Here is a 17,136-nt window from a genome sequence, read left to right as displayed (position 1 = left end):
ATGTTTGTGTGCTAGTACTATCGGTGTATTTCCTTTAAGTATTGTTTACCGTGTCGGCTATGATTACACTTAACTGGATTGTTGTTATAAATAATATTTATTTGTTGCAAATAGTTTAGGCGTTTAGCCGCGAATAGAATTATGGTGAAATAAATCACACAACTTATTAGTAAAATTAGTTTGGTATTGATTTCCGTTGCTTACTGGTACTACGACCGATTTTCTCAACGAACCTAAATATACAGCTATATTGGTTGAATGGATAAAACTGGTTTGCCATGCCTCCAGGATGTTCGATATCCGCCCAAATTACAAATCAGGGTAATAAAGGATACTTATTGTTAGATGCAATAAACTATTGAAAGCTTTTTCTTGAATTCATTTGAACGAATATAACTAATACAAGGTGGGCGGACATAGCGTAGTTGGTAAATCATATGCCTTGTACACAGCTCACCTGGGTTCGATTCCCAACCCCACATATAGGGTTAGAAATTTTTGAGATTTTTCTAACCCGGAAAAGAGATACGAACGACTCTAAGGTTAAAACCTTTCAATAATCGAAATAAAATAAACTAATACAAAAACCCAGTGCATTCACGCACTACACCTTCGGGTACCATGCATGATGTCATTATTCGGTTGTACTGTTTCAACTTATAATAATATTGTAATTATTTTCATGGTGAAAATAAATCAAACAACTTCCAATCACTTTTTCGTGCACATGGTTTCTGATGTTAAATTTAAACCACTTTTATTTTAGACCATTCCTAAAATTTTCTAATTCAGTCACTAGCTAGAACCGGAAATGCTAACTCATTCAGTATTCCATTATTGAAGCTTATTCATGATGAATTGTGTGGTGTACTAATATTAATTCGGAAACGAAATGGCAGTTTTTAGTCTATTCTTATCGCTTTTACCGCAATGTAAAGCTTATTCTAGGTTTGAATTCTAATATTAAGAATCCAATTGTGTCGGGTTCGGGTATCGTCTACGTCATTTTATTCTACTTGCTTATAAATTAGGCTTTGCGGTGTTTCATGATACGGAATCGTCATTTGATATTATTTAAGAGCAAACACACGAGAGAATTTTTTTCCTTATCTTGATATGATAAAGCATATATTTTTGTGTATTAGGAATACTTTATTTTTGAGAAGCACCGAAAACTGCAACGAAAGCCTGTTTTCAGCGATTTTATTAGAAGCTTGTATATTGTTTTTGTCGGGAAAGGAACGGATTTGGGTAAAGAATCTGACGTAATAAGGGAAATCGCAGTGAGATGTTGCTCGTATTTTAAGAAGATCGCACAACTTTTGGCTGTGTCCGTAGTCACGTGTTGCGACAGTACACCCACGGAAAAGTACCGTTAATCATATTGGGCCTCATCAAATGGCTTTTTCCCAGTGCTGTTGCTGTAGTATACTCTGTGTTTTAATTTTTTGTCGCGTTTCTATAAGTTTATTCAATTTTGATTTTATGGTGGACAGTATATTCTATTACTATGTTAAAAAAATTCTTGGAAGTCCCTCTCTAAACAAGGTCCTAGCATGCGTCAAAACTGTTAGTGGTAGTGAACAAAGGCAGCCTACAAAATGTGGTATTGATGACGTAGACGATAGCATTCGCCGTATAAACTGTCACTCATACGAGCACAGGGACGTTTGACGCATTCTAAGACCTTCCCTTATAAGGACATACTTTGATAATCAACAGGATGTTTCCTGCGCATTTGTTCCTCTAATATACTCTACCTTTTTTGCACAGTAATTTTTAAAGATCGTGTCTCTGTGAGTTTTACAAAACATTAAGATTTTCAAATAACAGTTAAAATAAAATCCGAACAAGAATGCCATGTTTTGGGAAGTGTGGAATGAAATCCATTGTGGTGAATATGCACATTGGATTCACAAGAAACTGTCTGGTTGAGTTTTTGCTTTAAACTTTGCATACCATTTAGAGGACATTGATTTCGAGAACAGTTTTATTAGATTCGTAAAATTGAATTATGTATGCGACTCAAGCACCGTGATTCAATTTAACGCCGATTCAATAAAAAAAAACAAAAAAAGCATTGCGAAAGGTTTCAACGAAATTAAAGCTTTCTCGATTGAAAGTGGTAAAATTTACCTTGTGTTCTCGAATTAAGTAGAGTTCCTGTGATCTACTGCCTACGAATAACTTGACGTTGGCCGGTAATTACTCAATAATGCAGATCGCGATCTTACAAGTAAACTTAAGTAGGAAAAGCATTCTATAAAATAACGTCGTTTTTCTTCAAAGGTGTTTTGTCAATCGTCTGTTTAAAGTGTGTTTTGAACCTACAGGCCAGAGCTTGAAAAAGTTGACATCACTGCGTGAACTTGAAGAAAACAAAATTCAATTCATGCCCGCCACGAGGAATGAATTGTTCGGTTCGTTTCCCGCTTCATTCGTTCTCCCGACACAGCGCATTCAGATTCGAACATGTTCGGTTTCGGAAGCAAACTGAATTTTGTTTCTATTCTACCTATGAGAGGGATTATTGAGCAAAAGTGCACCGGATATAGATTACGCATTTCATTTATGCTCGAAAATGTAAAAGATGACAACTTCTGCCTTCAAACTGTCCACATATCAAATGAATGGTTTAGTTGGTCAAGAAATTTATATTTTCTCTGTATTTGATTCTGCATGAAATTTCAGTCAGTTGGAAAGTAATGAATGAGGATTGAAGGTGGTGAATCTGAATGTTGGTTTCGGTAAATACAAGCAGAAATAAGTAACTGATTTTGAAATTTCGCAGCACTACTGGAGGCCTAAACGTCATCAATTATACTGTACGTATACCCTACCACCGAAAATTTCTTCTTATACACCTACCCAATGAAAGAAAATGGTGATCGAAAATCACACCAAATTTTCATTATTCTCCGTCAACTGCATGTCGCCGATTCGTCAGAATACTTTTTATAAAACTATACTTTTTAAAAGCACTTTCCTCATCATGGTGTTCATAAGTTCAATTAATTGGATTTTCCTTGAGCATCCCACCCTCTTGGAAGGAAAATCTTTATTCGTCACAGGAGGATACAAATAATATATCTGGTCCATCCTAAAACTCTAGCAAATATAATTGAAAATCTGAATCGTGTGTTTGCATACAAGTTTAACTTTCTTTGTCCAGAAAATAATTGGTTTAATCTTTTAAATAAATGTTTGATCATAATTATTGTAATATTCATCTAACACTTTGAAATAAATTTATCAAATATAAAATAAACAATAAATTACTATTCGCGCATCCTATTTGATACTATGGGGTCTAGTGTTAGTGTTAGTACTGTTTTTCACCCATCTTTATGCAAAAATTGCTACATCTTTTATATATAATTAGGGATCAAAAATTTGTATCACGCCCATAACTATCGCTGTAAACTGTAGATTACTTTTCCGTAAAAATGGAACTCGAGCAAAACTATCGAAACACTTATAGTACCTAGTCGTTTGCTCAACAACAACCTATGGCGGTACTTGCTTTTAAGTCGCTCGCTATGTGTCAGAATACTGCAGAAGCACCACCCGTGGCACAGCGAACAAACCAGAACAAGCCGAACAGAAACATTTAGAAAGCCAGCCACGGGTGGTGCTGCAGTGATTCTTTCGAGCGGTCACCGTAGTCGTACGTCACTTCCACCCCTTCGGTGATATCTTCTTTGGCAATTAGCACCAAATGAGGTCGGTTGTTCAAAGACACTGTTTTGGTCATAAGATTTCCATTGCGCGAATGATTTACTAACCGTCCCAGCTTACCACTCTCGGCTGTTGCGTCAATACTGAAATGAAACAAAATGTTCACGAAATCGAATATACAATTTTTACTCTAGAATTAACGGCACTTACCAGTGCTGTACATTCTTATGCTTAAAATAGTACATATAACAACCAGTATTGTCGTCTTCGGCATAAATTTGTTCACGTTGTTTAGCCTCAGCCACAGTAATCAAATCCCCTATGTATTCCACGACAAATTCGCCTTTTAAAAACGGCCGCGTTGTTATTATTCCCCGACCTTTACCGTCGAAACATGCAATCTGAATGTGCAAAAGATCATAGTTTTAGCATTAAATTGATAACAGAAATAATAATTATATTTACCTTTAAACCTGTCTCTCGCTCTTCACGAATGGCCTTCTCAATGTCGCGATCACGTTCCCACTGCACTTCTTTTTTGGTCTTTCTTACACTTCGTCGAACTTGGAAGAAATCGGTTAGCTTTTTGTTACCCCCGACTCCGACAGATTTTCCCCCGGTCGATACAACTGTTGGTCCTTCGCTCGGTTTACTACTTTGGTTATTATTGTTGGTGTTTTGCTGTGCGGTCGGGTTAATGGAATCATTCAACACTGTTTTTTTCTTGTCGATTGGTTCTGTTGGTGGCAATGTCACTGCCGGCGTTGTCCCTATTGGCAAATTTTGTCCCATGCTACATTCTGTTACTGTCTCCTCTAACGCGTTCTCCAATTCCTTGGTATGTAGTCTGAAACACAGAAAAGCAACAATGATAAAGGAATGTGGATTTGTTAATAGGATTCTGACATTTCAACCTACCTTCGTTTGGACTTTGCATTCTTTCTAGTGGCACGCTTGTTTTGGATGTTAAGATGGGCCAATGCCTTTGAGGGGCTTGCCACGATAGGATTTTTCACCGGAGAAGGACACAGAATGCGGTGCGGAGTAGCCGGTTTGCGTCGCTTTCCATCCGAATGAATGCTCGATTCTAGAACTCCCGTGGGTGAAATAACTACTCCGCTATCTCCACTATCACAGGAATTGCTGTCTTGATTTAGGAACGTTGTAGAATCAATTGATGTCACTTGTGTTGGCTTAGAAAGATCAAGAGCATGCTCTATCGGTTCTCGTTTAACTTGTGTCGTATCTATCATATTTCCCCATATCGGATCACATTTGGGAGGAGAAAATTTGTTCTGAATTTCGGTTGAAAGGAAAGAATTTTTTATGACAACCCGGGATTGGTCCGTCGATGTTTTGTCGATGTTTAAACTGAGAACCGGTTCCTGTAGGAAAATGTTGCTAGCTGGGTTGCTTTCGATAAAGTTAAACCCGAGGCCAGCTAACGGCGAATCATCCATTTCCGGTTTCGTGACACCATTTGCAACGTTTTCGAATGAGTCACAGGTGTTCTCATCAGTGAGATCAATAAAGCTGGCGACATTTGCAGCAGGAACGTTATTTGATACAGTTGGCGACGCCAATTTCTCACTGTTTGTGAAGTATTGGGCTATTCCGTTGGTTTTGGAGCGACAACCACGAAGGACCATCGGTAACGAAGTGCCTTCAGAATGCGATGGATTGGTGTGACTGGTGTCGTTGGTAAAGTTTTTCTGGACGAAGTTTGACCCGTCGTTGTCATATTTGAAATCTTTTCGCTTAGGACTAGCGGTATCATCCGGTGCTGCAGCCGCCGAGAGCAGCTGACTGGCGACATTGATCTGTCGTGTGCGTCGACCTACGAAACAGAAGAGGAGATTATTGTTGTAGTATTTATTATTATAGGAATTATGCAACCGTTCCTCAATTCATCTTAATTTCATTTTTTTTAGAGTTGTCCTACTGGACCTTAAGAGCTAGGGTCTCGGAAGGGTTCCCCGTCAGAATCACTCGCTATAATTGCAGACGGGACGGAAAATGTCGCCCACTAAAACACTGATTAAGGTTAATTGCAGCGGGTCGTGATTCTGAATGTGATATTCATTGTACGATACTGATATGTGTGGACACAGGGACTTCACGATCGTGTGTATCATCGCGACGGGCCCGAGAGTTTGTGCGTTAACGTGTTAGATCGTGCGGGCGTTTGAATGTTGTGTGTGCTAGCGTGTATGTAACATCGCATGTAGAAATTCGATTTCATAACCTTGTATCCATTCGCATATTCACGTGTTCTTGGAGACCGAGAATCTGATACAGTAAGATTCCGTTTTTGGCATGCTCCATTTTTGGCAACAAAAAATTCCATTTTTGGTAACAAGTGGGTTCTGTTTTTGGCAAAATTGCTTTTGTTCATAGTAAATCTTTAAAAAATGCTCAATACGCATGTTTTTGTTATAATAATGGATATCACTTTTGACTTTATTTCCAAACATAGGAGTCATATTTTGATTGGTCTAACTGAAGGCGTGAGTCTGTGCTGCTAGGAGGGTAGACTTTCGGACGTGACCAATTATGATTGCGCGAACAGTGGGTTAGTGCTTGAGACCGCGTTTGTGTTTATAGGTGCTACAACGTTTACTTAATTACCGGGGTGTTTAATGTTGGCGAGATCGCTTGCGTAAGTATGTGTAGATGATTGCAATCGCATGTTGGCCTTTGTGGCCAGGATTGTGTTATCGCGAAGGCCACGAGCGTTTGTACTTATATGAGAGAATAGGCAATTAATTGTGTTAGTGAGTGTTAGTATGAATCTAATTTAGGATATACAGTGAAGACCCGATTTTATCAGTTTTTTTTACCCGATTTTATCAGCTTCATATGAAAATTGCTAGTTGGTAGTTTGAAGGGCTCTAGCAGAGGAACCAAGTTGAATTCGAGTAAATCCTTTCTTGAGAATATTTTTCTTATCTTAGAGATCCGAAATATGCAAAAAAATATTTTTTTTAGATTTTACGCTGTCAGACCCCGTTAAGGGAAGTTTAAGCTAAATAATCAGGAAAGGTTATGAGGCTAAATCTAGGTACCAAAGAAGAATATTTTAAGAGCTTCGGTTTCTTAAAAAGAAAGAAAAATATCTGTTCCGATTTTATCAATGTGCTGTTTTATCAGTCTAAAATTCGCCAAAGGGCTGATAAAAACGGGTCTTCACTGTAGTAATAAAATGAATTATGACATGCCGAATAAAGTAAAAAAGTGCAAAGAGGGTAATTAGAACATGCAATCAAATTATTTTAACTTATCTAAATGCCAGCAAATGATATTTATTTACCATTAACGATAAAGGGCGAACACGAAATTATTGCGCACATTCAACAGGGCATAACTTTTTTACCATTGGGTAAAAATCAACCAAATTTTGCACACTTTCTCATTGATGTGTATTGTTTACATGCTGTCAAACTCGAAGTCGTGTTTTTCGATTCAACGAAAATGGAGGTGAACCAACGCGAGTCGAGAGAACAAATTCTTTCCAAACACCTGTAATTTCCTGACCTGTCGCACCGGCAGTTGGGAAAAATGTTGAACATTCACCATTCAACCGTCTCCAGAGTGTTGAAGCGGTTCCAGGAGCGGTTGACGTTGGACCACGGCAAAGGAGCTGGAAGAAAACCGGGACCGGAGAACAAAAAGACGGAGGGAAAGGTGAAGCGGATGATTAAAGCAAATCCCAACGTCTCAAGCCGTGATTTGGCTAAAAAGACCGCAGAGCTACGTCCAGAATGCAGAGAAGAGAGCTGGGCTACATACATACAAGGTACAGAACTTCCAAAACCGCGATGAGCGGCAACAATCGACGGCTAAAACTTGGGCACGGAAGCTCTACGAGAAGATGCTGACAAAATATGGCTGCTGTGTGATGGACGACGAAACGTATATAAAAGCCGATTTTAAGCAAATTCCGGGGTTGGAGTTTTTCACCGGCAAGAGCAAGTTCTATGTGGACGACAAATTTAAGAAGAAGAAAATGTCGAAGTTCCAAAGTTCCAAGTTCCAAATATCTCATTTGGCAGGCCATCTGCTCTTGCGGACTGAGGAGTGAGCCTTTCGTGACAAAGGGCACAGTAAACGGCGAGATCTACAAATCTGAGTGCCTCGAGAAGCGCCTTTTGCCGTTCTTGCAGCAGCACGACGAAGCTCCGCTATTTTGGCCAGATTTGGCATCATGCCGCTATTCTAAAAGTGTCCTGGAGTGGTATGAGGCCAATTCTGTCCATTTTGTTCCAAAGGACATGGATCCGCCAAACTGTCCGGAGCTGCGCCCGGTGGAGCAGTACTGGGCAATGATGAAGCGGGAACTTCGGAGGAGCAAGAAGACAGTCAAAGGCAAGGACATGTTAAGAACATGGAAAAAAAAACTGAGAAACTGGAACCGGATGACACTGTAAAGACTTTGATGAAGGGCATCAAGCGAAAATACGTTCAATTTTACACTCAAAGCTCCATCGATTAACTTTTCTTTTGATTTTTGAAGTAAATATATGTATAAAACTACCCTAAAATTTTGGTTTGATTTTAAACATTAAAAGAAAATTGGCATGACATTTTCGGTGTCGCAATAATTTCGTGTTCGCCCTTTAAGTCGATAAATTGATTGTATCTTAATTTATCCAATCTGATCTTCTCGAATGAACAGGATCGATTGCACTAATTGTACAGCGGAAGGATTAGCCACTATTCTATCATATACGTCAGTTCTGCATCCATTCCCTGACCCAGCTGTCACAAATACACAGACGAACACATACACAGATAGATATACGACTAGCACATACCAAATGTACACTATGATACTAAAGACTACCACTATTACAACACAATCACTAATAGGCTTCTTGTTTTACATTTCTTTAATTAGCTTGTACACGATGACGAAGTCGACCGATAAATGGGCACACAATAACTGTGAGCCTTGTCCATCACGCTGCCATTAAACTGTGGAGCAATGTCCGCAATCACCGCCCACGGTAACAGTCAATCCGCGTCGACCCACCAGTCGTTCACGCCGGCGCACAGAGGAGTAACTGGAACAAATTCCTGGCTAATAACCAAAATATTTCTTTTTTTTATTTAGTTATATTTTTACACGCCTAGTAGCCTACTGTATAACGTAGCAAAATAAGGAGTGTCAAAAATTGTTAAATAATTTTTGCATGGATGCAAAATGGTGATATCCTAAGAGGTTTTTTAATCGTTTTCATTATGAATCCAGTGATGAGGACTTTATTAAATAAGTCAATATTATTACAAACGTAGTTGAACATTGGCATTTGTATAATTTCAGCCTAAAACTAACTGAAAATAGCAGCGTTTCTGTGCATTATACAAACATTATAAAATACCCTTTTTGAACATTTTATTCAAATTTTATATGATAGAAAGGTTACATTATGTGGCGAGATCGGACAAAGTTGCTGAGGCAGTATTACAAAACAAGATTCCAGCTATCCAAAAACACTCGAACTCTACCGATCTTGTCCGATCCACAAATTCCAAGCCATTTGAAAATATTGATTTTTTCACAAATTCGAGGTACATGGAAATGCTGTACGGCCAAATACTATGCTTGGAAAAATGTATCTCTAGGAATACGTGCACAGCCGTCCCTTCCCTTCTTCCTTTTCCACTGATCGTCTGTTTATGTAACTGGAAAAGAAAATGTATTCACGAAGATCACCTTGAAATTACTAGAAATTCGAGAGGATTTAGAAAATTGGCCTGTTCACTGGTGGGTGGATAGATGCCAAATTGTTCCAAAAACTACACACAGAATTTTATTTATGCATCGATAGCATACTTTTCTATCTGCCTCTCGTTTCTTCTGCTGTAAATTTTATGCATTTTCTAGCATAAACTTCTAGTACGCATTCAATGTATGGATAGACCAAATATGTCCAATGCATAAAATTAACTGCAGAAGAAACGAGACGTAGATAGAAAAGTATGCTATCGATGCATAAAAAAGTTCTGCGTGTATTTCTGGAAGAACCTAATTGTCAAACGAAGTTCATTCTGCTCATTTTGTGGGGTTAGGTCGATTAATGTAAAGCCTAATTGCCTATCCTTATAACATGTGGCCATACAATGCCGGGGCATACGTTGCCAAAAATGCTGTTTTTCTCTCCGCAGTTCTCTTACTAGAATTTTTCTAGTTTAGCTTATTTACCGCGCCCTTCTGAAAATCATGTTCATGGTTTAGCCCTCTCGCAAATGGCGATTGCTGAAGGGCGTAATCACGACTTGAATGCAAATTGGGCGTGAACATTCTTTTAGTTTCTAGTTTTATTGTTAAAATCAAAACAACTCAATGCTATTGCACGGGCGACGTGGGCCTAGAAGCAACTAGGCCCATCATATGTTGACTACTGTCAAAATCTGTATATCTCCATAACGGATGACAGGAGTGACACCCCCTGGTTTCTACCCACTAGAAACACATATTGTCGCGCTTATAATAAAATCTCACATTGCGGGCGTCTGAAAGGCGCATCAAATATAGCCGCAGTTGCTCCGCAAGCCGATTTCAGTGGAGCCACTAGACAATGAGACAGTCGAACATAAGCGAACTATAGGAGTGATAAGCGCGATTCAGACGATACATCAGCTTCCGTCAACGTCAACGGAACGTCACCGTTCCGTCAGGATAAGTTAAATACTTTTCTCTTGCGTCCGTTCACACATGCCGTACGTCAAAACGTTCCGTGCCGTTGATGTTGTGTGAATGCCTCCATTTAACTGCATGTAACTTATCCTGACGGAACGGTGACGTTCCGTTGACGTTGACGGAAGCTGATGTATCGTCTGAATCGTCCTATAATCAGTCTCTATTGCAAATGAATGTAGAGGATCTTCTCTTGCAATGTTTGTTTATTTTTCTACTAGCTTTGTGCCTTTCAAAAGCTTCAAAGAAAAAGCTGCCTATGAATTTATATAGGCAGCTGTCACGCGCCTATCTGGATTGAGCTTTCATATAATCGCATATCGAGCGATTATCCTGCAAAGCACAATACACCGAAGAAAAAGTACTTAAGAATTTCATAAGTCACTACTTATGAATCAGCAAAATTTTGATTTCATTAAATGCTTGTGCATTACATGTGCAGTATATGAATTTCATAAGTTTGACTTATAGAATTCATAAACTTCTTCATTTCAATTGTTTTCTGCTTTGAAACTATAGTAAATTAAGAGAAATCATCAAAAAAAGTTTGTTTACAAATCTTATTCGCCCTTTTGCAAATTTAATATGGAATTCATGGATCGGGGACCAACGGGCTTTACTTCCCTTACGAAGGAACACATCACCTCAGATTTTTTCACCTCAGAAAAATCTTAACGATCTCCACTAGGATTGAACCCACACCAACTGGAACGAGTTGCGATCACGCTTACCACTCAACCACCGGCGCAGTCAGAATATTTTTTTCGATTTTTTTAGCTCTAATTTTGTATATAACCCCTTAAGGCAAAAATTACCTAAAATTAACACCCCTCCTCCCATAGCCTTCCCGTATTTGCTCCATCAGCTATCACTTTTCAGTATTCCTATTTCAAACTTCCCGTTTATGCGACCTTTATTTGGGAATTTCAATACAATGCCATTTTGTAAAAATAATAGGTCCCAAACAACTTCCTTCGTTCGACCGAATCGTTGAAAATATAGATCATGCAAGTGGAAATGGATGAATTCAAGCAAACTTAGCGCCAACGAATGAGCGGCGATCAAATTAATTAGCTTATTGAAATTGAATACAATGGATTCTAGACTACTGAAAATTGTATAATTATTTCTAGGAACAACCAATATGTTAAAATGGCGATTATTTTGTCGTCTTTAAATTGTTTAATTTGGTTACGATATCAGATAAAACCTTTGCAAAAAAAAATTATTCTAAATTATAGGTTTTCATAACCTCATAATCAATTGAAATTCAAGAATTCGATTGTGTATACACGGCTGAAATTTCAAAATGAAACCTTTAAAAGAATTTGGTATAGCCCCGCTATTTACCTTTGACCATGGTTTGTCCGGACGAAATTAATAAATATTTCAGCTAGAATCCAGAAGCGAAATATTTTTTCTCACTTAAAGCGCCACCATTTACATTCTTTTGCTGCAATTGCTTAGGACAGATTTTCACGCATACTAACGCGAACTGTACCTTCAAAACACACTTACACAAAAGAACAAGAAAATATAGCAGGATGAAACCAAGAGCACAACTCAACGAAAAAAAAGATTGCTTTTTCTTTTGTTTCGATCTTCCCAGTCTATCTCCTACTGGAAAGTAAATATTTCAAAACTAATAGTACCGTATGTTTTAACAATGTCCAACTTTGTACGGTTTCACTATTTTCGCTTTTGTTGCACCTATTTTGCTAGAATAACATTTCTATGCTACAATTTGCATTTTTGGCTTCACCTTCACTTCTGATAGTTTGTCTTATTTGTGCTCTTTTTGTTTTATAAAAAATATGTTCACTGTGCTGGCAAATATGCTGTGTGTATATGTCAAAGCCTATCGTTACGACAACATTTCAGAAGGGCGTATTGCAAATGAAGCAAAACCCAGTGAAGATCAGCCGGAAAATGAACCGGAGTGCTGGCTGATTTTAATTTGTATCTCGGCTCCAGCCCGGTCAAACCATTCGGAATTTGATTCGGAATCCTGAATGGAGTCAGTATAGACTCCAAATCAAATGCAACAACCGATTCTGAGTCGGAATCGGTTGTTGCATCCCTCTAAGAACGGTTGGTTTCAAAATCGTCCAATGAAGGACGTTCGTTGGACTAATTTGGACAACGTCCAAATAACCGTTTAACAAACGTCCATCGTTGCCCTCTAAGAACGGTTGGTTTCAAAATCGTCCAATGAAGGACGTTCGTTGGACCAATTTGGACAACGTCCAAATAACCGTTCAACGAACGTCCATCGTTGGACCCGTGTTGAACGATTTTGAAACAATTTTTTGGACGTCTCAGTGGGATTTGATTTGGAATCCATATTGCTTGTGGCACTACAAACTGGATTCTAACCGCACTGCGCACTTACCATTCTTCCATTAAATTCTTCTCATAGACCGGTTAGTTCGACTATTCTGTCTATGAAAGTACCATCTCTATCACTTGAAATACATGTTTTTTGACAGCTCGCAGTTTTGAGATCACTCGCACTTTAAAAGTGCGGAGTCCAGGTTGGTGGGAAGTGCGTAATAATGACTCCATTAAGAAATCCGAACCGGTTCCGGAATGAGTTTAACTGGGAGTGACACATAACCAATTCCCACCCACTGAGACGTCCAAAAAATTGTTTCAAAATCGATCAACACGGGTCCAACGATGGGCGTTTGTTGAACGGTTATTTGGACGTTGTCCAAATTGGTCCAACGAACGTCCTTCATTGGACGATTTTGAAACCAACCGTTCTTAGAGGGCAGTCACCGTGGCAAGCAGAAAGTTAATAAAAGTTGAGCAAAGCAGATTTTGATTCTGGCAGCGTTTCTGCCAGTATTTTGCGCGATTTGTGCGAGAATTCTGGCAAAAAAAATCGCTCAAATGCAACAACCGTTTCTGACAGAAGCGGTTAAACTAACCGATGCTGCTCACTTTTAGCCAGAATTCAGCCAGGAATGTACGGCCAAGATTTCTGTACGCTTCCTGCCACAACTCTGTCAGATGTTTTGCTCGATTCGTGCTAAATTGTACCAGGTAGGAATTGCCAGGACCTTTGTACGGTTTATTTCCGAGTAATAGACTTTTCTACGGCTCATGTACGTACACATCACATGACACAAACACTACATCACTAGCTGGTGGAAAATAATAAACAAAGACGGCAAAAGCAAATGGGATTGTTTTCAACCAGGAAGCTGCAGAAGTGTTCGTGAGACCGGGAGACAAGAACTCAATGCCAGGGTTTTGCTCGGTTTCTGTCAAAATTTGCCAGAAAACGCAAGCGAAACCATGTTCGCCCTTGTTCAACTCTGGGACGAGACCCGTGGAAAGAAGAAAAAAGCGGGTCAAATTGATCCGGCACGCAAATATCAGATTGAACCGGCTGTCCTCAGAGAGATTAATATGGGGAATATTGTAGTTGAAATTGAGAAAATGTTAACTGTTTTCAAATATATCAATAAATTAATCATCAGATCAATAATAATAATGGAGATGATAGTAACAAACAATCAAGACTGTGCAATAGAGAGAACTTTTTTAGAATTATTTTTTAGGTTCGATAACATTCTATAGTGACCAAAATATTATTGAATATATTCAGAATTTTATTTATGCATCGATAGCATACTTTTCTATCTGCCTCTCGTTTCTTAGGCTGTAAATTTTATGCATTGGACATATTTGGTCTATCCACTCATTGAATGCTTAGAAGTATATGCTAGAAAATGCATAAAAATCACAGCAGAATAAAAGAGACGGGAATAAAAAGTATGCTAGCTATGCATATTTTTCTTTCTCAGTGTAGGAACAATGTTGTATAAAATAAATATAAATAAACCGAGTTGCAATCGTCTTCGTTGTCTGGAGGATGAAACAATTTTGAATCTCGAGGAAACAGATCAGCGTAATTATGTTCCTTCAAGACTGGCGACGAGTACAATGGAAGAGTACGTAATTTGTCTCCATATAGTTCATCATCATCTGAATCAAGATCTAAGCACGTGTATATTGACGGAACTGCGCTCTTCTTTTTGTGTACGTTCCCTACTATATCTACGTAGTAATCTTCATCCGTAAAATGAGCCTAAAGATTCATTCAGACAATTTAATAACACGACACATGAATATATAACTTAAATCAATGCTATTAAAATACATACGCTACAAATTCTCGTACTTTCACTAATTTCGAGATCGTCAATATAGCACCGCCAAATCAACTTATCCCAACTATCCGTCAAATCCACTCCGCAACCGGTTCGAAAACCTGAATGGATTCAGTATGGAATCTTGCTCAAAGAAAACAACCGATTTTTCGGACAAATTGCGCAAAATGCTTGCAGAAACTCTCCCACTGAGACGTCCAAAAAATTGTTTCAAAATCGTTCAACACGGGTCCAACGATGGACGTTTGTTGAACGGTTATTTGGACGTTGTCCAAATTGGTCCAACAAACGTCCTTCATTGGACAATTTTGAAACCAACCGTTCTTAGAGGGCTGCCAGCATCAATTTCGCTTTGCTAACTTTCTGCTTGCCACGGTGACTGGGTACCTGACTCCCAGTCACTGTGGAAAGCAGAAAGTTAGCAAAAGCTTCTGCCCAGTCACAAAATTTTTCTGGCAGAGACTGTTCTGCTAGATTTCTGTAAGTCTTGGTTTGGCAGCCCTGTTAGATTTCTGCGCGCATCCTGTCGGCACAGAGAACAGACGTCCATCTTCAGCATTCAACTTCCAGTGAGCAAATTTTCTGGCAGAGACCGCTCTGCTAGATTTCTGTAAGTCTTGGTTTGGTAGCCCTGTCAGATTTCTGCGCTTATCCTGTCGGGTTAGTTGAGCTAGGGCGAACTCGGTTTCGTTGGCGTTTTCTGGAAAATTTTGATAGGAACCGAGCTAAAACCTGGCATAACTCGGACATAAACTGTGCAAAGATCCTGGCAATGCCTACCTGGTAAAATTTAGCACGAATCGAGCAAAACATCTTACAAAGATGTGGCAGGAAGCGTGCAGAGATCTTGGTCGTACATTTCTGACTGGATTCTGGATAAAAGTGAGCAGCATCGGTTGGTTTAACCGCTTCTGTCAGAAACGGTTGTTGCATTTGAGCGAGTTCGTTGCCAGAATTTTCGCACAAATCGCGCAAAATGCTCGCAGAAACTCTGCCAGCATCAATTTCGCTTTGCTCAACTTTTGCTAACTTTCTGCTTGCCACGCTGACCGGGTTGTGTAAAAATCTCTAACGGTTTCGTAGGTAGTTGAGATATCCAAACCAGGTGCGCTACTATCGTCACTTCCAGTATGAATTCCAGCTGAAATGCATGAACCGATAGAGTCGGAATTCCGTTGTTTTCTTTGAGCAAGATTCCATACTGAATCCACTTGTCAGATTTATGCGCATGTCGGGTTAGCTGAACTAGGGCAAACTCGGTTTCGCTCGCGTTTTCTGGCACAACTTGGAAATAAACCGTGCAAAGATCCTGGCAATTGGGACCTTCCCGTGTATAGTGGGGCAACCTCAAAAAGTTTACAGAAAAAGCAGAAAATACATAAATACACAGCATGCATCTGACTGGTGATTTTGAAAAGGATTTTCTCGGTAAGTTTTTGGCCTAATGCTTACTTTTTACTTTATAAGGGTGCTGGTTGCTTACTGTATTCAGCTTTTTACGTGCTATTGGTGGTCCAAATTATTTGGTACGTAATATGTGTGATTGTCCCTTTTTGACAATAATCGTTTACGCCAGCTTGACAGCAACGCCCGGTTAAAGATGTCGGGCGTTCATTGCATAAACATCCAACGCATTGGACTAACGTAGGATGACTTTCTCTCATTGGGCGGATGACGTGAACACTAAAAAAAAGTAAACGTTATGCCCATTGATTTTACACATAGATTTTTGCAATTAACGGGGGCATATAGACACTATTTGCTGGCACATAAACCTAATGTGTGTATTTACAAGAAAGATTAATCTTAAATTCACATTTCATAACTATTAGGCACATAAAACCCCATTCTATAACAATATGCACATATAACTTATGTGTGTGCATACATAGTTTATACAGTTGACACGTAGAAGGTATGTGTGCGCGTGATAACAATAGCAATTCTTCTTCATATGAATTTTAAGCAGTTTGAAGCAAATAGAATTAACGTTTGGATTTTTTCAGTGAACGATTATTGTCAAAAAAGGGCAAATAAACTTATTGCGAACTAAACAATTTAGACCGCCATTATGGCACGTAAAAAACTAGATAAGCTTTTTTATGGTGTTACAAATTTGAAATAACTGAGCGTTTAGCAGATAGAAATTCCTACATCTCTTTGTGAAATTGCTCATTGTCTACATTATTGAAATTAATTGTTATGAATTGAGTAGTTTATGTCGTTTCTGCTTACGTTATATGATAGGGTGCGCTTTTCCATATTTTAAACATCTTGCAGCAATATACATGAAACTAGAGCTTCTTTATGACGACACATAGATGTCCGTATCATAAAATATCCTCATCCCAGTAAATTACATTCGGAATGAGATGTGGAATATGGGCTGATTCATGATGGAATTCCAACCGAAGGCAACAACCCATCCTGAATGAATCGGTTTTCGAATAGGTTGTTATATTTGCGCTTAAATTCTAAAAGAAAACATTCCGATTGCGATGAGCAGGGCATCTGCTGTCAAAACGAGTGAAACAGAGAGTTGTGAGAGAAAATTTAAACTTTTCTTGGTGGAAACCA

At 38.8% G+C, this 17,136-nt stretch overlaps 1 protein-coding gene across 1 annotated transcript; it reads right to left on the bottom strand.

Moving 5' to 3' along the window:
• Positions 1-504: 504 nt before the first annotated feature.
• LOC131691648 (N-lysine methyltransferase KMT5A) lies at positions 505-12,185 on the bottom strand. The gene is made up of 6 exons (XM_058978211.1): positions 12,031-12,185; positions 11,729-11,891; positions 4,597-5,515; positions 4,144-4,525; positions 3,889-4,079; positions 505-3,821 (listed from the first exon to the last, which is right to left on the bottom strand). Exons 2-6 carry the CDS (start codon positions 11,736-11,738, stop codon positions 3,611-3,613), a joined length of 1,713 nt encoding a protein of 570 aa, XP_058834194.1. The 5' UTR covers positions 11,739-11,891; positions 12,031-12,185; the 3' UTR covers positions 505-3,610.
• Between the last annotated feature and the right edge of the window lie 4,951 nt (positions 12,186-17,136).

Source organism: Topomyia yanbarensis, chromosome 3 (assembly GCF_030247195.1).
Source record: "Topomyia yanbarensis strain Yona2022 chromosome 3, ASM3024719v1, whole genome shotgun sequence".
Lineage (NCBI taxonomy): Eukaryota > Metazoa > Arthropoda > Insecta > Diptera > Culicidae > Topomyia > Topomyia yanbarensis.
Note: the sequence above shows the minus strand (reverse complement) of the source record. Positions and strands in the feature narration are given on the sequence as shown.

Bases quoted from the DNA above. Each gene is read 5' to 3' on its own strand.
- LOC131691648 (XM_058978211.1), bottom strand. The intron at 4,526-4,596 runs GTAGGTTGAAAT...TCTGTGTTTCAG, and splicing joins AATGCAAAGTCCAAACGAAG to ACTACATACCAAGGAATTGG. The intron at 4,080-4,143 runs GTAAATATAATT...TTGCACATTCAG, and splicing joins AGCGAGAGACAGGTTTAAAG to ATTGCATGTTTCGACGGTAA.